General features: G+C 31.6%; 3 protein-coding genes across 3 annotated transcripts; all 3 read left to right on the forward strand.

The window, feature by feature from the left end:
• Window positions 1–1,263: 1,263 nt before the first annotated feature.
• LOC108341947 (patellin-4) lies at window positions 1,264–3,456 on the forward strand. Its single transcript, XM_017579637.2, has 4 exons — window positions 1,264–2,320; window positions 2,433–2,557; window positions 2,654–2,798; window positions 3,030–3,456. Exons 1-4 carry the CDS (start codon window positions 1,436–1,438, stop codon window positions 3,282–3,284), a joined length of 1,410 nt encoding a protein of 469 aa, XP_017435126.1. The 5' UTR covers window positions 1,264–1,435; the 3' UTR covers window positions 3,285–3,456.
• Window positions 3,457–7,689: 4,233 nt separating this feature from the next.
• Window positions 7,690–9,517, forward strand: LOC108342570 (berberine bridge enzyme-like 8). The gene has a single exon (XM_017580360.2). The coding sequence runs from the start codon at window positions 7,748–7,750 to the stop codon at window positions 9,368–9,370; it is 1,623 nt and encodes a 540-aa protein (XP_017435849.1). The 5' UTR covers window positions 7,690–7,747; the 3' UTR covers window positions 9,371–9,517.
• Window positions 9,518–11,302: 1,785 nt separating this feature from the next.
• On the forward strand, window positions 11,303–13,552 carry LOC108342312 (berberine bridge enzyme-like 8). The gene is made up of 2 exons (XM_017580070.2): window positions 11,303–11,642; window positions 12,128–13,552. Exons 1-2 carry the CDS (start codon window positions 11,345–11,347, stop codon window positions 13,453–13,455), a joined length of 1,626 nt encoding a protein of 541 aa, XP_017435559.1. The 5' UTR covers window positions 11,303–11,344; the 3' UTR covers window positions 13,456–13,552.
• The last annotated feature ends 7,951 nt before the right edge of the window (window positions 13,553–21,503 follow it).

Consider the following 21,503-nt stretch of genomic DNA (forward strand, 5'->3'; position numbering starts at 1 on the left):
TATGCTTCAGTGCATAGTAGCATCAACGCAACAATTTTTATAGGTATCAATATTATAGAGACTTGTAATAATACAAGGTAAAAAAAAATTATCTAGAGACAATACTAAGCAAACATAACCTGAAATGTGATCCTAGGTTGAAACAAAATAGAAGGGATACAATTAAGGTAAAGAAAGTAGTGCTTAAAACATGTAATTATCGTGTAATATGTATTTGACTTACTTGAAACAACAAGATAAGTTTAGAGCAGAAGCCGTCTAATAGCCTTTGCAGTAGCTTCAACAAACAATAAGACTTTTCCTGCATGTTTTGTGCCACTATTAAAGCTACAAGAACATTCCCCTTCCTCTGTATTTGGGGACATGTACAACACATTGCCCTTGCAACAATATCCACAATCCTCACCCTAAATAAGATGTCATTTGCAAATTGTAATAGACCAACCTAAATACAAAACAATTTCTAAAATAGCTTTGAAAGTTTTCAAATGCAGTTAATCAATTTAAATAAACTTTAGTCTTAAGAGAATAAGCCAAAATATTTCTTACATAGAAAAATACACCTTTTACACTATTTTTGAAATTCCTAGTTTAACCTCTTTATAGCTATTCAAAATTCAATTTTAAACTTAAAAACAAAATTTTGAAATAAAAAACCTCCCTCCCATATTCTATTTTAAATTCAATTCCTAGTTTCCCTTTATAATACTATAAACAACATTAAAAAAATAACCGTTTTTTCATATTAAACACAAAATATATCTTTTCTAGTTATATAACCATATCACAATTGCTTTAAAAAAATACAAAGTGATACTATTTATACATAACGTTATCTTAATTATTTAAAGCAATATTACAGTGCAAATCCTATAGAGAAATATTAGTATAACATCAACTAATATTGGATTATACTATTGTAATATATGTATATGAAAGATTATTGATCTTTATAATACTTTAATGAATATGTTTAAAACTATTCATGTTTAATTAATGATATGAAAACATTTCATGTTTGAGGAAGAAAAGAAAAAAGAGAGGACAAAAGTAAGGTGGGACAAAAAGCAATAAAGAAAGAGTATGATTGTGATTGATGGGGTGAATAGTGATGGTATCACGCCTTAATGTGCTGGATGCCAGAGCAGCATAACTCTCGGGAAAAGGAAAATCCCTAACGGCTCCTCTGTGTTGGATCCATTATGTGACCGTTGCTGCCATAAACCCTTTTTCCAACCTTTCAAATTACTATATATTACCCTCTCACCTCTCTCACCACCATAAACATAGCACACACATTCACAAACCTTTTTTTGATTTCTATATTCTGATTCATAACCTAGGTGTGTGCTTGTTTTCTGAATACTAGATCTTTCATTTACCCTTTTTAAGTATCTGGGTCTTTTCAAGTTTTCTTTTTGTTCCAATTGTAACCATGACTGCTGAGGTTATGGCTCAAGAGGAGACCCAGACAGCTGAGGTTGTTTCTGTTGCTGAGCCCCAGAAAGAGGAGAAGGTTGCTGGAGAAAATGTGGAACCAAAGGAATCACCTTTGGATGAAAAGAAGCCCAAAACGGTGGAGAAAAGCTCTTCTTACAAGGAAGAAAGCAACTTCCTTTCTGATCTCAAAGAGTTGGAAAGGAAGGCTTTGATTGAATTCAAGTCAAAGCTTGAGGAAGCTATCTTGGGAGGCATTCTTTTTGAGAAAGAAGAGCCAAAGAAGGAGGCTTCTGCTGAGAACGAGGCAGAAGAGAAGAATGAAGCTGAAGAGAAGGAGGAGGGGAAAAATGTGGAGGTTGAGGAGAAGGATGTGTGTCTTTGGGGAGTGCCCCTTTTGCCAAGCAAGGGAGCGGAAGGCATTGATGTGGTTCTGTTGAAATTTTTGAGGGCTAGGGAGTTCAGAGTCAGTGATGCGTTTGAGATGCTGAAGAAGACCCTTAAGTGGAGGAAGGAATCAAATATTGATTCTTTGGTGGATGAGGAATTTGCCTCAGACTTGGCCTCTGCAGCTTACATGAGTGGAGTTGATCATGAAGGGCACCCTGTGTGCTACAACATATTTGGTGCATTTGAAAGTGAGGAGCTTTATCAGAAGACTTTTGGGACTGAGGAGAAGCGCAGTGAGTTCTTGAGATGGAGGTGCCAGATGATGGAGAAGGGTATTCAGAAGCTCAATTTGAAGCCGGGTGGCGTGTCCTCCTTGCTTCAAATCAATGACCTTAAGAACTCCCCTGGTATTTCAAACAAGGAGCTTAGAGTTGCCACAAAGCAAACTGTTGCAATATTGCAAGACAATTATCCTGAAATGGTCGCAAAAAATGTAAGTTCTTTGCCCCCTTTTTTAACTGTCTTTTATCCTACAGTGCTCACAATAAGCTGTTGTTTTGATGTTTAAGGTATTTGATTATGAATGTGATTTTGTTTCATTGTAGATTTTCATCAACGTTCCTTTCTGGTATTATGCTCTCAACGCCCTTTTATCTCCTTTCTTAACCCAAAGAACAAAGAGCAAAATAGTGGTGGCTCGTCCTAACAAGGTCACTGAAACATTGACAAAGTATGTTCCTATCTCATCCATTAAATTAGCCATTTTGTTCATTGGATGTTTCATCAGCATCCCGTTAATGATCTTAATTTCTTTGCACTCAAAAAGGTACATTCCAATTGAGGAGATCCCAGTTCAATATGGTGGTTTCAAGAGGGAAGATGATGTTGAGTTCTCTTCCCAAGATGGTGCTGTCTCAGAAATCATTCTCAAGGCTGGATCAACTGCAACCGTTGAGATTCCTGCATTAGAGGTACTAACTTAAGGACAGATCATTCATACAATTTCACATAGTTGTTTTGCTTTTGGTTTACAATCAGAATTGAAGTTTTAGAGTAAACTTTTACATATGTGAGTTATTGAAGTTTGAAAGTAAACTTTATGATAAAAAAACAATGCCAAATCACAAAGCACATAAGGAACTTTATAAAAATTTATCATTATTTTTCATTTACTGGACTAAAGAGTGGTTGCATCTAAACAGGTTGGAAAGAGTGTGTGCTGGGATTTGACTGTTCTGGGTTGGGAGGTGAGTTACAAGGAGGAATTTGTTCCCAGTGATGAGGGTTCTTACACAGTTATTGTTCAAAAAGGAAAGAAAATGGGGTCACAAGAAGGGCCTGTTAGGAACACTTTTAGGAACAATGAAGCAGGGAAAGTTGTCCTCACTATAGAGAACAACACAAACAAGAAGAAGAGGGTGCTGTACCGTTACAAGGCCACCAAGAGCTCCTTCTGAGTTAGTGTGTGAGAGAGACTGAAGAATCCTGAGCCATTCTTTCATTGTTATTCATTGGTTTATATATCATTTTTTGCCTCAAGAGTGAAATTGATTCAAAGTTCATTAAATTTTTCTGTGCCAATAATGTATTTGATAGTTTGATGTAAATGTTAAGAGTGTTTCCACTTCAGTTTTTAGCTTATGCATTTTTTAATTTTATTGATATCCTAATTTGCACTCAGTTTTCCTACAGTTTAAGTAATCTGTTATATAGCAAAAGAAAAAAATATCTTATTTTAATATTTTTATTAATAAAAATCGTTGTAACGTGATTTTTTTTAATTCATAAATTATACTAAAATAGTTTTTTAGCCAGACGGGTATTATTATAACTAAAATCAGCATTATTCAATTGTTTAAACATACGGTCGAATTATCCACCATGGAGAAAAAAATCAGTGAGTTAAACTGAGAAAATGCGTTATTTTTTAATTATTTTCATGATGTTATTGCCGTTTTTTATATTTCAATAATATTTTCAAATACAATGTAACTGTGCACAGCCTTTTTTTTTTTTTAACCTGTTATAAGAAAAAATTAAGTGACTTTGAAAAAGATAACATACTTTAACAACATTTTTTTTACAATATTTTAATATATTTACATGTCATTCTATGATTAATCCAGTGTTTATGATTATTATTATTATTAATTATAGAGTAATTTTGGACCAATCACACACATAAATGATATTAAAATCTTGTCAAAAAAATATTTTCAAATATCATTATTCCTTTAAAAAAAAGTACATACATAATCTGGAGAGTCAATTATCACAGTATGTCCAGCAAAACACAAATGTCTTGGGCCTCAATAAAACATAAGTTGGGCCTTTAAAAAAAATTGGGGTGTTGCTCCCTCCACCACCACTCCTTCTCCCTCTACCTCCCCAACTTTTTATAAAAAAAATTAATTACAAAAATAACCATTTTTACTTTTAACCCTATTTATTTACTTTAAAGTAAAATCCTACCCATTTCTACTTTTCTCTCAATCTCACTTCCCAACTCTTCTTGTCTCTTTTCAGATTCCCACCCCCTCCCACCCTACCATATCTGTTTCTTTTCATCTCCCATTTTTTATTTCTCTTCTTTCGATTTCTTCTCAAACTTATACATATTAATAAAAAATTTGTTCCTCAGTCCAAACAAAAATCATTTACGGGGATTAAGTTAACGTAAAATTTTTTGTTGTTGTCTAAGATAGTTAATCAATCGCAACCAACAATGTTGTCTCGGTTTGGAAATAAAACAACACAAAGTTCAAATTCAACACTGTGCCCTGCTAAATCTTCAGAAATATGGGCACCCACTTCTGTGAGGTCTTTACCTCTTTCCTCCAACCTTGCAGAAAATTTAACAGCCTGCTTTCCAGTATTAAATGGAAATGGTGACTTCAAAACGTTATGTAAAAACTGTTGTGAAAGTTCAAAACGTTCGCTGCCAGTGCCCCCACCTGAGAAATGTTAATGTAATTAAACCCTTAGTAAAAACTTGGGCACACACACAAACTTAGGAAAGAGGCAAAGACCTCAGAGAAGTGGGTGCAAATATTTTCTGCGTGGCTTTCCTTCATATACTGTATTTTCGTTGTTACCTTTCCCAAATTCCAAACACTCATTATTGTTGCCGCAAACGGAACCCAACAAAAAAGATAATAATGCTGCTTCTCAAATTAGAGATGGGATATGAGAAAAAATGGAGTTGGGGGTGGGGTGGGAATCAAAAAAGAAAGAAGGAGAGTTGGGACGTGGACCGAATGAAAAGTAAAAATAGGTAGGGTTTGAGTTTGTAAATAAATAAAGTTAAAAATAAAAAAAAGTTATTTTTGTAATTAAATTATTTTTTCAAAAACTTGGGGAGGTGGAGGGAGAATGAGTGGTGGTGGAGGGATCAGCATCCAAAAAATTGGTACCAAAAACCGCATACATTCCCATGTTTTTTATCTGTACCCTATCTCTAAGTAAAAGACTAAAATACCTTTGACTTTTTTATCTGTACCCTATCGTGTTTTAATTAAGTCAACTTTGGTAACCAGTAACAGTTTCAATGTGTTGGTAAGGCTTAGGCAAATTCAAACACGCACCACGTAGTTTACGTACGTAATCACTTTTCAATACATATCTAAATTCAACTCTCCTCCAAACATGACTTTCTTCTGCAATAAATTAATATATAAATATAATCTAAAAAAAATGCTTATTTGACCACCAAATTTAATCATTCTAAGAAATTCCACCACCTGATTTCAGCAAAAAGTATTAAATTTGATCATTACTAAGATAGTGAGGGACCAAAGTAAAAATAATCGAGACACGTAATCCTCATCTATATCATTTGTTTCACTAGAAAAAGTAATATTTATGTAAATGGATCCCTTTCTAATGACCATGCATTAATGAAAATGTATATATTATGAAATTTTAAATATTGAATCATTCCAAAATTAATATAAAAGAATGTTTAATAATTTAAAATGTAAATGTTGACATTTTTACGTTGACATTAATAAAGATGAGATAGATGGCATTAAAGATAAGAAAGAAAGAATAAGGGTAAACAAAAGGAGAAAGATAATATGAAAGAGGTTGAAGAATAGGAAAGGAGACATTGATGTAAAAGTGTGTATATGTATAGATTAAAAAAGAGGGCATAAAGCATGAGAAGACCAGGTGAAAACTCGTGAAGTTCGTATTTGTTTTTAATGATGTCATGTTTAATCAAAGGAGGAGATGAATCATATCATATATTACTCCTTACCAAGATGAAGTCAAATAACTAACAATGTTTCGAGAATCCTAAAATCCAAAATTGTTATTAACATCCAAATTTCGTGAAATAATTAGACTGAAATTAAATACAATTAAGTCTCCTATCAAAAGCCATCAAATCTTAACAATCTTCTTAGAAATATAATAGTATTTGTAAAAAGGATTTTCGTAATTTTAGTGATACTACATTCACACATTTATTTCAAATAATTATTTTATATTTTTCTATCTTTAATATGGTTTTAAATTTAATATGAATTCCTAGACAAGTTTAATTTGAGTATCATTTACTATCAAGTTTTTTATTTATTTTCATGTTTAACAAACTCGTTTGAATCCTCAACAAGAGAGATGTGTACTGAAATCTCATATTAACTAAAAACATAATTAAATTATAATATATAAATAAATACAAACATCTTTTTATTAAATTAATTTTATAAAATTAAATTAGACTTAATTTTATTTATATAAATTACAAGATAACGTTAAAGACTCTTGCAAACAGAAGCATAAAATATAAAATATAAAACAATAGATTAAAATAAGAATGTAAATTACATAAAAAAATAAATAATAACAAACATATTCTCAAGCTCAATAAAAAATTATTATATAATATCTAAAGCCAAAATAAGTAATTATATATAATATTTAATTATACCTTATTCTAATAGTTTTTCAAATTAATAAATAAATCTTACTGATTTCCGACTCTAACATGTATGAATTTGGTCCTGTAAGCAATTTGTCTTGTAAGAATATCTATTCTGAGATTTTCGTAATTTACTTTTAGCTTATTTTCATAAATAAAAAAAGTATCAAAAGTTTGTGTGTTTTAACGAACATTGTGGAAAAATCAAAAGTTTAAACAATATTATTTATTTTTTGTTTATCCTTGTAGTTTTGTTCTTTTGGAAGTGGCTTTATCGGTCTCCGTTTGCAACTTTTGATGTAAATCTGACCAACAATCTAATCATTTTTTCTTCAATCGTCAATTATTTGTTGTTTGTGGAAGTGGTTCATACTGGCGCCGCATTCAGTATATGAAACTTCTTGGATATAAACTACGTAAACCTCTGTTCAAAAATTTTCTGCCGTTTTTAATCAACATTATTTTCAACGTTTATGTTTAGCATTACACTGCAAACCACGTAAAAATTTCTGTTAAGGAATTATTTTTTATTTCTTTGCTAATAACACTACGCATGCAAATACATTTGCTTGATCAAAAATATGTTTTGAGCTTACACGCTATTTTTGTTTAAATATATCTGAAAATCATGTGAAAGTGAAACTGGAATATATTAGTCGGCTTATTTCCAAAAAGTTGACTGCAGGAAGAGTAGAACATTTAATTCAGTAAAGATAAATAAATAAATTAAAGAACCTTAAACAATGTTTGATTTCACATGAGATATTACAGAATATGCGCAATCATATTAGCAAGGTCAAAGAATGATTGAGTTACGTTATATATTTCGTATATATGAAAAATATTTTGTCAACTTGGGAAACCCTAATCATCTTTTCATTTGTCTTTGACGATTTCTTCCTCCACTGGTTTTCATTATAAATTCCAATGTAGATCATGCTCATTTACAATAACCAAAAGCTTCTCTTTCTTGTTACCACCATCAGATAACAAAAAATGGAAGCTCTTTCTCCTCCGAGAATGCTACTATCAGTATTTTCCATTGCTGTGTTACTTTCTACGATTCCACAATCAGCTTCAGCTGCAAATTCAGCTCACAACACTTTTCTTCATTGCCTTGTAAACCATTCAGAACCCTCTCACCCCATAACCTCAGCCATTTTCACGCCACACAACGCTTCATTCTCCTCCGTCTTGGAAGCTTATGTCAGAAACCTTCGTTTCAACACCTCCACAACCCGAAAGCCATTTCTTATAATAACTGCATTGCATGTTTCTCATATACAAGCATCCATCATTTGCGCTCAGAAGTACAACTTGCAAATGAAAATCCGAAGTGGAGGCCATGACTACGAGGGTGTGTCCTACGTGGCTGAAGTCCCTTTCTTCATCCTTGACATGTTCAATCTCCGAAAAATTGAAGTTGATATACACACCGAGACCGCTTGGGTGCAAGCTGGTGCAACGCTTGGTGAAGTTTATTACAGAATTGGTGAGAAGAGTAAAATTCATGGTTTTCCAGCAGGGGTTTGTCCCACTGTTGGGGTGGGAGGCCACATAAGTGGTGGTGGCTATGGTAATATGATGAGAAAATACGGTCTTACAGTGGATAATGTTGTTGATGCACAAATGGTTGATGTTGAAGGTAGATTGCTTGATAGAAAATCTATGGGTGAAGATCTCTTTTGGGCCATCACAGGTGGTGGTGGATCTAGCTTTGGCGTAGTCCTTGCCTACAAAATAAAGCTTGTTCGAGTTCCTGAGGTGGTAACTGTTTTCAGAGTAGAGAGAACCGTGGAGCAAAACGCCACCGATGTTGTTTATAACTGGCAGCATGTTGCACCAACTATCGACAACGAGCTTTTTATCAGACTTATATTGGACGTTGTAAACGGTACACAAAATGGAAAAAAGACTGTAAGAGCTTCTTTTGTAGCTCTATTCCTCGGTGACTCCAAAAGCCTTGTTTCTCTCTTGAACGAGAAGTTCCCTCAGTTGGGATTGAAGCAATCAGACTGCATCGAAACAAGTTGGCTTCGGTCGGTGCTGTTTTGGACAAACATCAACATTACAACACCTGTTGAGGTTTTACTTGATAGACAACCACAATCACCTGTGAACTACTTGAAAAGAAAATCTGACTATGTACAAAAACCAATTTCCAAAAAGGGTTTTGAAGGACTTTGGAAGAAGATGATCGAGTTGGAGTATACGCTATTTCAATTCAATCCTTATGGTGGAAGAATGGCCGAGATTCCATCAACAGCAACTCCTTTTCCTCATCGTGCAGGGAACCTGTGGAAGGTTCAATACCAAGCCAATTGGAATCGGGCTGGGAAAAAGGTAGCAGATCATTATATAAACTTGACAAGAGTACTTCATAAGTATATGACTCCTTTTGTCTCCAAGAATCCAAGAGAGGCTTTTTACAATTATAAGGACCTTGACTTGGGAATTAATCACAATGGCAAGAACAGTTATGCTGAAGGAAAAGTTTATGGAGTCGAGTATTTCAAAGATAACTTCAACAGGTTGGTTGAAATAAAGACCAAGGTTGATCCTCATAATTTCTTTAGGAATGAACAAAGCATCCCTACGCTGCCATATCGAAAGAGTTAGGATAATAGCAACTCAAATGTCATTAATGTTTCTAGTTTGTTGATTTTAATTACTTTGTTTATTAATGTGGTGGAAAAAATAAGTGGGTTAACAAATTATGTTAGTTTGGTATTAAATTATGAAATGTGTTTATGTACCTCTTCTTTGTTATGTAAACAGTCATATAATTTGAGATGCAGTTTTAGTAAAAGTCTTCTTTAAATAACATGAAAATATTGAATTTATTATAACTTATGATTGTGTAAAAGTTTAGACAATGAAAAAAAAAATCATATTTAAAGAATAGTTAATTATTATAATGGGTGTTACTTTAGACAATAATTGAAACAATTGAAATATTATTAATGTTAAAAAAATGGTGGAGATGACAGATTGACAATATTGGTTGGAAAAGACAAATATGATAACGGAAGATGGAGAGGAAGGAAAGGAGGTGCATGGAAGATAACCTAATAGTTGTAAATAATAAAAGAATATTTAGTATTTAATTGAATTAAAATAACAAATTCAAAGCAAAGACTGAATTGAAATTAATATAATAATATTTGACCTTCAAGCTTCGTTTTGGTCATGGTCATGGATCACCCAAGTTCAGATCTTAATGAAAATTATTTTATGAAGACTCGCTTTCGCTTCCTTAACTAAAATCATTATATATGAGTCGCCAGCTCATTCTTTAACAGCCACGCGAGCTTAGCGGACCAGAATAATTTAGCCTTGTAAGATGGTCTTGTTTATTTACATAGAATTCCACATATTCATTGCTGACACGCAAATAATATTTTTAAAATAAATAAATTAAAAATTTAAAAATCATAAACCAAACACGTGACTTTAATATTATTACACAATAATAACGTAAAAGACCAGCTTAGATTGCATTTTTAAAAATAGAAATCTATTTGGAAAAAAATAAAATTAAGAAATCTATTCGATATTTTCATAATAAAATAATACCAAAATCATAATTGAACCAACAATATTTTAAAAAAAAATACAAACTCTAAAAATAATAACACCCTCTTGAAAATTTTTTATTTGTTAAAAAGTGCTGTTATATATATATATACTTTACCCCTACAATTTTTTTTATAGATTTTAATCAATAACGAAATGTTATCTCATCAGTATCAAACAAAAACATAAGTATTTTTAATTGTGTATAGAAACAAAATTTCGTGTAATGGGGGCATGATCCCCCTTAGACAATAGTAAGATCTATTCCAATGGAATTATACTTTGATGAAAACAAAACTTTTCTTTTACTATTATTATAAAAAGGATTTCACATTATTTTAAAAATATTTGCTTGTTGATGTATTCAATTAAAAAATATTAGGATTTGTTGAATTGTTGCAGTTGATACTTCTCGAGAAACAAAACTCAGAGAGGTGGTGATTTGTTGGTGCTGCTGGTGATGGTCTGATAGTGGTCGCTGCTGCGGCTGTTGCAGATTTTCTGTTCTGCAATTCGTCTCTTGCATGGTGATGGCCTGGTCTTCTGCTGCTGCTGCTGCTGCAGCACTGCTACTTGCCCGTTCTTGCTGCTGCTATTATTCTACAAAAGTCATCCAGATAATTAAATAACTTGTAATAAGCACCTCCATAATTGTTTGTCATCATACAACTGAATATATATAGCTCTTCCAAACACAGCTTTGTTTCAAAACTTTTTTTTTTTCCATCGTAGTTAATATATTTTTTTTCCTTAACAGAATCATTTAAAATGCATGTACAGTGTAAATGTTTCATTTAAGAATAATATTTATTTCTTTCCATTTAAAAATATTAAGCTTACTTGTATTTATAATTTTTCAGAAACCAAAATAATGTAAAAGTGATTTTGATAATGAAAAAAATGCAGAATCTTAATTTTCAGAATGCTTATAAATCAAATAGAGATGATGTTGAATGGACTCACTAAAGATCCTTTTCTTTGTTTACGTTATCAAACAACGTCATTCGGAAAAGAAAAATGGAAGTGATTTCTCCTCAGAGACTACAACCATTGTTACTTTCCATAATCGTTGTCTTGTTTTCTATAGTTGCATTTTCAGCTTCAGCTGAAAATTCAGCACACAACACTTTTCTTCGTTGCCTTTTAAACCATTCAGACTCCTCTCACCCCATACTTTCAGCAATCTTTACAACAAACAACGACTCATTCTCTTCGGTGTTGCAAGCCCACATAAGAAACCTTCGTTTCAACACCTCCACCACCCGAAAGCCATTCCTTATACTAACTCCATTGCATGTATCCCATATACAAGCTGTTAGATAAACTTGAAATGGCCCTACCTTTCTAGTAAATGGGCGGCCTACCTTTCTAGTAAATGGGCGGCCGTGACATATGAAAGCAAAATGAAAGTTTTGCTGCACCATCCAAAAGTGCCACTAGCCAATTTCCTTTTGTCTACTTTCCTAAATATTAAAATTAGTTGCCCATGTGTTTAACTATTATGGCTGCTCTGGAAGGAACTATAAATGTGGTGTTAGTATCATTGGAAATACACACCCGTTAATAAAAAGAAAGAGCATTAGTGTGGGTGTGTGTGGTGCAGAGAAGAAAAGTGAGTTTGCAAAAAGAAAGTGTGTAGGAAGAGAGGGAAGCCACTGAAGTTGGCAGTGTTGAAGAGGGATTGTAATTCTATAGTATTGTGAGGTTGAGAGTTTGAGTATTGTGTTTGTATATTCTGGATTTTCCAGAAAATCATCAAGTTTATCAATAATAGAATTATTTTGATTCCAACACAAGCATCCATTATCTGTGCCAAAAAGCACAAATTGTTGATGAAAATTCGTAGTGGTGGCCATGACTATGAAGGGGCGTCTTACGTGGCTTCACAACCATTCTTCATCCTTGACATGTTCCGACTCCGGTCCATTGAGGTTGACATAGACTCCGAGACCGCTTGGGTTCAGACCGGTGCGACACTTGGGGAACTGTATTATCGAATTGCTAAGAAGAGTAAAACTCACGGCTTCCCAGCTGGGGTTTGTCCCTCTGTTGGAGTGGGAGGTCACATAAGTGGTGGTGGATATGGCAACATGATGAGAAAATATGGTCTCACAGTAGATAATGTTGTTGATGCACAAATGGTTGATGTTGAAGGTAGATTGCTTGATAGAAAATCCATGGGTGAAGATCTCTTTTGGGCCATCACGGGTGGTGGAGGATCTAGCTTTGGCGTCATCATTGCCTACAAAATAAAGCTGGTTCGAGTTCCAGATACAGTCACTGTTTTCAAAGTTACAAAAACCCTCGAGCAAAATGCTACTGATATAGTTTACAAATGGCAGCATGTTGCACCGGCTATCAGTCACGACCTTTTCATTAGACTTATCTTGGACGTTGTAAACAATACACAAAAAGGAACAAAGACTGGAAGAGCAACTTTCATAGCTCTATTCCTTGGTGACTCGAAAAGCCTTGTTTCTCTCTTGAATGAGAAGTTCCCTCAATTGGGAGTGAAGCTATCTGACTGTATTGAAACAAGTTGGCTTCGTTCAGTGTTGTTTTTCGCAGACATCAACATTTCAGAGCCTGTTGAGATTTTACTTGACAGACAACCAAAATCACTCATATACTTGAAAAGGAAATCTGATTATGTAAAGAAAGCAATTTCCAAAGAAGGGTGGGAAGGGATTTGGAAGAAGTTGATTGAGTTGGACAATACAGTAATATTATATTTCAATCCTTATGGTGGAAGAATGTCTGAGATTTCATCAACAGCATCACCTTTCCCTCATCGAGCTGGGAACCTATGGAAGATCCAATACCAAGCAAATTGGAATCAGGCAGGGAAACAATTTGTTGATCATTACATAAACATGGCAAGAATACTTCACAAGTACATGACTAATTTTGTCTCCAAGAACCCAAGAGGAGCTTTCTTCAATTATAAGGATTTTGACTTAGGAATTAACCACAATGGTAACAAGAGCTACACTGAAGGAAGAGTTTACGGAGTGGAGTATTTCAAGAATAACTTCGAGAGGTTAGTTGAAATAAAGACAAAGGTTGATCCTCATAATTTCTTCAGGAACGAACAAAGCATCCCTACCCTGCCTCACATGACGAGTTAGAATAATAGTGACTCTAAATGTGTTTGCGAGGAATAATGAGAACCAAGAATGTTTTGTTACAAGTCTCGGATGGATTAATACTTATTAAAGTTCTAAGTAATGTTAATGTGACTCTTTATATTTCTGACAATTACTCAGAATTTCTAAGGATTGCTTCCAAAGCATACAACACAACTAAGCTAAAAGGTAAAGAAATTATCTTCCTTTGATTTTAAATTTTATGTTGTAAAATTTTGTGTGTCTCATTTATAAAGTGGTATTAGAGTTGTAGATCTTGAATAATAACACAAACAATCCTTTAGTACCTAAGAACAACATTGATACTAATGTCGAAGTTCTTTTATTTGCAGAAAATTATAACTTGGGCTACGTACGACAATTATCTAAGAAAAACGACAATTATCTAAGAAAAACAAAAAGGAGCTCTTCAAGTTTTCTTTCTGTACCTTCAAAATTTTTTTAATGTCTAAATTATATTTTTATAAGGATAATTTTTTTTCTCTCTTTTATAATTATCTCACCCACCTACCACCTAGTTTTTCTTAATCTAGTGTCGCACCTCTTCACTTATTTTTCGAAATTCAATTTAAAAAATCACGGAATTTCGAAATCTAGTATAAAAAACCATCAAATTAAATTTGATTAAAATTCATCAAATTTTAAAGTTTATCAGATTTTAAAATTTGATTAAAAAATTTGTTGAATTTCAAAATCCGGTTAATAAACTCACTGAATTTTAAAATTCAATTTAAGAAGTCAACTTTCAAAATCAATTAAAAAAATCACTAAATTTTAAGAAAATTATCAAATTTTAATATAAAAACACCCCATTTTAAAATTCGGTTAAAAAATTGACTAAATTTTCATATCTAGACGAAGAACTCATTGAATTTCAAATTTAATATTCAATTCTTCCATATTTCGGAATCTTATAAAAACTTCTTCAAGATTTCCAATTATTAGAGTTTTTTTAAATTCAATTATAATTTTGAAATCCCACATTTTCTTTTTAATTTTTTAATGTTTTTTTAAGGATTTTTACTTGTTTTACTTTAATAAATTGTATTTTAAAATATTAACATATTTTAAATTATATTAAAACATTAACATATTTTAAATTATATTAAAACATTAACATATTTTAAATTATATTAAAATATTAGAGTAAACTAAATATATTTTAAATTTTAACTTAAAAAAAATTAAAATAATATGTAAACAAATTTTAAAATCCGTATATAAATTTTGATATATATTAACATATATTAAATCTGATTTATTACTATCATTATTATTATTATCTTCATCATCTTTATTATCATCATTATTATTATCATTATTATTATCATTATTATCATCATTATTATCATCATTATCATTATTAATATCATTATGATTATTATCATCATTATTATAATTACTATTATAATTATTATTATCATTGCTATTTTCTTTATTAGTATTATCTTTATTATAATTATTATTACTATTATAATTATTATCATTATTACTATTATTATTATGACCATTATTACTATTATTATCATTATCATTAATAATTATTATTATTACATTATCAATGACTATTGTTATTATACTCTTTATGGTTATTAATAATAATAATAATTATTATTATTATGTTTTTTTATTATTTAATATGTGTTAATTAGTATATTTTAATATAATTTAATGTGTTAATATTTTAATATTTCAAAATATGATTCTTTAAACTAAATCAAGTATATTTTAAAAAATAAAACAAAAAAATAAAAAATAAAATAAATAAAAAATTATGTTTCGGATTTAAAATCAATACCAGATTTCAAAAACAATAAAAGTGAGTATTTGGATTTAGAAATTGAAAGGAAGTGTTAAACGGATTCTGAAACCTAAAAGAATTGAACGTTTGAAATTCGAAAAAAGTGTTAGCCTAATTTCGAAATTTAGTTAATTTCTTAAGTAATTTTCAAAATTTTGTTAGATTTTAACCAAATTTTAAAATTAATTTACTTATGTAAAACAATAAAAATAAATACAAAATTAAAATCCTGAAGGAACAAAAATCCTTATACTTAGAATATGACTTGGAGTGAAGAAGAAGATGAAGGTGAACAGAGAAAAGGAAAAAAATTGCTTTTGTGATGAAAACTCAAAAACACCACCACAAAGAGATTAGAGAGAAGAAGGATGAGAATCTGCTTATCTAATTTTCTTATATATATATATATATATATATATATATATATATATTGAATGATAAAAATGTCAACTTGGAGGTGTGAAGAGAAGCCTCCGAAAAAAATCAAATATACTTTTTTGGGACAAACAATATACAAAGTAGAATGGTCCATAAATATATTGTTTAAGATTTTTTTATGCAATGTTTTTATTTTGTGTGAGTTTGTCCATGATTCATTAATATTGAATTTCAAAGTATTAGCAATTAAATGAATATTCAATAAAGTCTCTGTTTTATATGAAAAATTAAGTTATACAAAACTATTATAAAAATTTAATTAATGTTTGAGAGTCGTCATCAAAATTCAATAAGTCTCTTAGGTATAGGAAGAATTTGAATAATTTTGTATCATTCGAATGTTTACCATTTTGCATAAAAAAACATGAAAAGATTTACAATTTGTTAAAAATGTATAGAAAAGTTTCTAATTTTCCCTAGAAAAGTATTCTTTGTGATGTTTGTAATTTTTGTCATAAAATTTGCATGACATGATTTGTAATTTTTTCTACAAAAATTGTAAAAAATATTATTATTTTAGAAAGATTGTTTGAAATTTTATAGTTTTTGCCAAAAAATATATATATTAAATGAGAATATTTTGTTTATTTATAGGATGTGAAACCTATATTATGTTTTATTTTTGCTCTTATTCATAGGTGTGTTTTCACTAAAAAAAATTATTGTTTTATTAAATGATTGTAAATACAATGAAGAAGTATTATTACAATTGGTGTACGTAAATGTATATGATCCAAGAAATACCCTTTTAAGTGTTGAGTAGTTTATTTTATTTACTCATTATTTAGGTAATTTATCTTATTTATTGATGATTTGACTTGCACAATATGGGTTTATTTTATTGATAAAGTTCATATTGTTTGAGAAAGGAATGTATAATAAGTGTTTATCATAAATGGTTGTAAAAAAAGTAATTTGAGTGATACTTTTGGAAAGATTGAATGATATTAAAGATATAATTATTCTAAGGTGAGACAAAAGAAAAAAAAAAGTGAGTTCGTATTTTGTGATAGACTCTTGATGCCTTTAAAATACACTCACTTATTTAATATTATAATATTAAAAGAGAAAATTAAATTTTAAAAAAAAACTATGAAAGATTATTGAAGTAAGATAAATTATAACAATATATATTAAGAAAAAATATTAAATAATATATTACTCTAAATGTTTAATAAAAATTAAATATTTATTAAGGGCCTTTGAAGAATATTTAATAATATTAATATAACTTTTTATAATAGCTGTTAGCTATCATATAGCTAAATGATATTTCTAAATAAAATGTTGGGAAAGAATTAAATAGCGGTAAAGAAATGCTGTAAATGGTTGAATTTATAAAAAAAAATGCAAATAAAGCTATAAGAAAGTAAACGAATGATTAAAAATATAATTCATGTTATGAAAGATTGAAAAATATTATCTATGTTGTTTCAATATCAACTTTACTAGTGTTGACCAAACCAATACAAGATGGAGGTATAGGCACAATAAATACCTAATATTTGAATTAGCTTCTACTTTAGTTAACTCTATTTAATGTCTCTTTAATGTATATACGAACAGTCCATTGTATACAAACTTTTATGTGGGTGATCCTTAATTTTCATAAAACTTGGTAAACTTAAAATTAACAAAACTACATTAAATAAATTTATTTTAAATTTTAAAATCTTATCATAATATATTGATCTATATCTTTATAATAGTAGAAACTTTTTCTTAGTCACAGTTTTATAGTTTTACCCCTACACTTCACTAGCCGATAATCAATGGTACTTAAGATATAATTACACGAGAATATAAACGATTCCATTTCCTAGAAATTTAGAGTAATATGCATATTTTAAAACTAACAAAACAATTCCTTGAAAGTAAAATGCATGTTTCCTGTCTTAGCATGTTCTCCTTAAAATAACCATTATTAATTACCGATTTCGTGTCAAACTGATTACAAAGTCAATTTTATGCATAGCTAATTTAAAAATATATTATAATAATTAGAGCTATCAAAACAGACTATCTGGCTCGATCCGGCCTGATCCGGCCCAACCCATCACAGGTTGGTCACTTACTAAGTCAACTCAACCCGGCTCATTTATTAACAAGTCAAAAAAATTCGAACTCAATTTGACCTACCACAGTGGGTAAACGGGTTGACTCACTTAATTATAATTTTTTAAATAAAAACAATTACAAACTTTCTATAATTCAAATCTAAACAAATTTCACTCCCGATATGGGTGTTTAATTAATTTTAAAAATAAAGAACTTAAATAATTTTTTCAAACAAAAAAATAATTTTTTTTTATAAAATTAAAATTAAATTTTAATAAAATAAAATTAGGTAGGTGGGTTGGTGGGCCAACTCGATGCACCACGGGTTCAACCCGCATGAGCTGGATTTAAATGAGCCGAGTTGAAATCTGATCCGCATGAAAAAAATATAATGTTTTTAAACCCAACCCAACCCAAACCCATGGTGAACGGGATTGACTCACGGATTGTGACTCACATTTTGACCGCTCTAATAATAATGATGAAAATTAGAAATTATGAATTTCCTCACCATAAAAATTATTTTGAATTTGACACTGTACAATAAATAGCTTAATTTATTGCATTTCATTAGATTGTAACTGATTTATTATGGTTCGGTAAATTTTTCTTTAACTTTAACAACAAATCGGAATGATATGGACCAAGTAGTTGAAGTAACGAGTTTGTCTTATTAGTTATGGAATAAGTTAAATTTGATCTTAACTATCCTTTAGATCATGTAATAACGTCTTATAATCATAAGTTATTCATGTATGGATTCCTATAAATATTTCTTCAACATATTGTACAAAGGACATCTCACTCACTTCTCGATCATTAAAATAAGAAATATTTCTAATATTAATTGTAGCTTTATCATGACACCACTTAGTTCCAACCACATTCATTAATGAAAACAAGGATCACAAACCATATTTTTTAATATGTGTATTTGTTGAGACTTCGGCAAGTGTACCGAATCGTTCAAGTAATAAAACCGGTAAGACCGGATATCGTTTCCCAAGAGACTCGTGTCCTAGACAATCATATAATATCTAACTAATTTAGACTAAAGAATGATTCCATGTTTTTGGGCTTTTCATGCAATTAAAGTAAAGATAAAAAGTAAATGGTAAAAGTGATCTTTGATAACGCAAACACTTAGAAATGGAAAGATTAGAAATGATATGGAATGATATTGTTGGGGGTTGATTTCACCTACTTCACTCTTATGTATAGAAAATCACTTCCTCTTCATTAATTAGCCAATGTCAATCTTCTAATTTACTCAAACCCAATCCCTTGGTAGAGAGAGCCTAGACTTACTTCTTAAACTCCAATCCCTTGGAAAACCTAACAAGTTCATCCGCTTTAAGAATTGAGATTCAAGACAACCAAAGGTCCTAGTTCTATCCCTAGATACAATTTCCTTTAGGTGTTTAATCCAGTTCTAGATTCACCCAATATTTCCCAATATCAAGCAAACCCTAAAATCATGATATGGTTGAATTACTCATACAAGCTTTAAGTAGAGGAATTAAACACTAACAATCAATGAAAGAGGCATATAATCATTCAAAACAACTGTAATTACATAAGAGATCCGTGGTTACATCAATCCCCAACAAGAATGAAACTAGCTCTCCATGAATGGAGAGCTTGAGCTTACAACAATGGTGGAAATGGAAGAAGGAGGAGGACCCAAGGATGAAGAAGGGCTGTTCCCACAGCTCCTAGCTCGCCTCTGGACGCTCCAATTGAGAGAATTTGTGTCTGGGATGCCAAAGATGCAAACCCCTTTGCGTTCCAGAACTAAATAAGCTGTTTCTGCCAGATCAGCAAAGGTGGCGCCCGGCGGCCCGACAGACAGGCGCCAGGCGCGTCCTCGGTCAGCATTGTCACGCCCGGCGCCGCCTAGGTCAGTAAGCGCCTGGCGTGACTCTCTGCAGCAGCCTGGGTTCTTCATCTTTTCAGCTACTCTTCTCTCTTTTCTTGGGTTTTGGCAATGTTCTTTGGTGAGTATCTTCTCCCAGCTTCTTTGAATGGGGATTAGCCATAAAAAGGGCTAATTACAACTTATGATGTAATCACTTACAAGTACAAGAAATTGAGTTAAACAAGACTAAAAGTAAAGGAAGAGTTGACAAATTCCATCAATTTGATGTTGGATAATGAAGTAAAATTGGTCATTATCAACTCCCCCAAACTTAGAACCTTGCTTGTCCTCAAGCAAAAGGTAAACTATTCTAGAATACAATCATTTAAATGCATTGGTTTCAAATTTGAGATATCCTTTAAGTTCAAGAAGTGAAAATCTTGCGTTAGCAACTAATAGAAAGAACATAATGGATATATACAGCTGTCATCAATCAAGCACAACAGAGGTGTTCACCTATCAACAATTATGATCACAATGCAAAGGGTGCAAACGAAATCAACAAACATGACAGAGTGTTTCACTTGATGTATGGAATCAATCCTCACCTGGAAAGTGTTTCACTCTAATGCACTGGTGTATAGGGGTGTATAACGCTCACTCTACAATCATATTATCACACAATTTAACTTTGCCTTTCGTTTCAATCAATTCAAAACAATTTACACGCAAGTTGATGTCACAAGGACTTTGATTGGCTTGTGTTGTGGTTGGGCTAAGAAAGAATCATGGTTTTTCTGGAAATCAACGGTTCTTGAGCTGAGAAATTACCTAATTCACTTCATGCATATAAGCTTCTCCTTTGCTCCTCATGTATCATAACCAATTTCAAACTTACACCCAACTGTTTTTCATTCAGTACTTTTCTTTTTCTCTTTTTCTTACTTTTCCATCTTTGTCTTTTTCTCAATACACCATCATTTCCCCCAAACTTGGATTATTCTGCTATAATGCAGATGCATGTTCTATTCAGCTCAAGGTAAAAGGTTCAGGGAATTTTCAATAAGCTTAAGGTACAAAGAGGAAAGATCTTTTTACATTTATGGTTGAATGGCTAATGTGTATGTAAGGTGAGAAAAGAATGCCTTGATCAAATTCAACAATCAAGTAGATAGTTCAAATTATAGAAACTCAGGCAAAGTCAATTGTGATCTAGCATGATAGCAATCACACAGCAAAAGAATATGAGGCACTGAATCTCACCCTGTTAATTACGATTCCATACTCTGCTAAACACAATGTCATGAATTTTGACTGCAATCGACTCCCCAAGCATTAGCATAACTCAGTGAACACATCACAATCAATGCTCAATCAAATAAGCTATTTCCACACGTTCAATCACATACAGAAAACATAACAACCAGATTTTCACACATCAACTCAAACTGTCAAACCAAATGCAAAAAAGATGTTTATGAACCTAAACGTAAAATAAAGACTGAAAACAGAAGAAAAAATAAAGAAAGAAAAAAAAACGACTCCTGCTGTGATGGCTAACAGTCAGTCTGAGTCCTCGTCCTCATCTACCTCGTCATCGTCATCATCCTCCTCCTCGTCGTCATCGTCATCCTCATCCATAGCAGCAGTGCCAGCCTGAGGTCTACCCCCCCCAGCAGGAAAGGACTGGTCCCCAGGCCAAGCAACGAAGGCGCTGTATTGATCCGATGTCATGAAACCTGGATGGGATGCTGCATAAACATGCATCATCATCTCTGCATGTGCCTGGCCAATCCGATTTACCACCTCCAACTTTGCATTAATCAATGCAAGGCTCAAGTCTGGCATCTGTGAAGGATCAGCTGGAGGTGATGG

The sequence above is a fragment of the Vigna angularis genome, chromosome 6 (assembly GCF_016808095.1).
Source record: "Vigna angularis cultivar LongXiaoDou No.4 chromosome 6, ASM1680809v1, whole genome shotgun sequence".
Classification (NCBI taxonomy): Eukaryota; Viridiplantae; Streptophyta; class Magnoliopsida; order Fabales; family Fabaceae; genus Vigna; species Vigna angularis.

Coding starts and splice junctions, on each gene's coding strand:
- LOC108341947 (XM_017579637.2), top strand. CDS start 1,436: ATGACTGCTGAGGTTATGGCTCAAGAGGAGACCCAGACAGCTGAGGTT. Junction 2,321..2,432: donor CTGAAATGGTCGCAAAAAAT/GTAAGTTCTTTG, acceptor GTTTCATTGTAG/ATTTTCATCAACGTTCCTTT. Junction 2,799..3,029: donor TTGAGATTCCTGCATTAGAG/GTACTAACTTAA, acceptor GCATCTAAACAG/GTTGGAAAGAGTGTGTGCTG.
- LOC108342570 (XM_017580360.2), top strand. CDS start 7,748: ATGGAAGCTCTTTCTCCTCCGAGAATGCTACTATCAGTATTTTCCATT.
- LOC108342312 (XM_017580070.2), top strand. CDS start 11,345: ATGGAAGTGATTTCTCCTCAGAGACTACAACCATTGTTACTTTCCATA. Junction 11,643..12,127: donor TGTATCCCATATACAAGCTG/TTAGATAAACTT, acceptor CAACACAAGCAT/CCATTATCTGTGCCAAAAAG.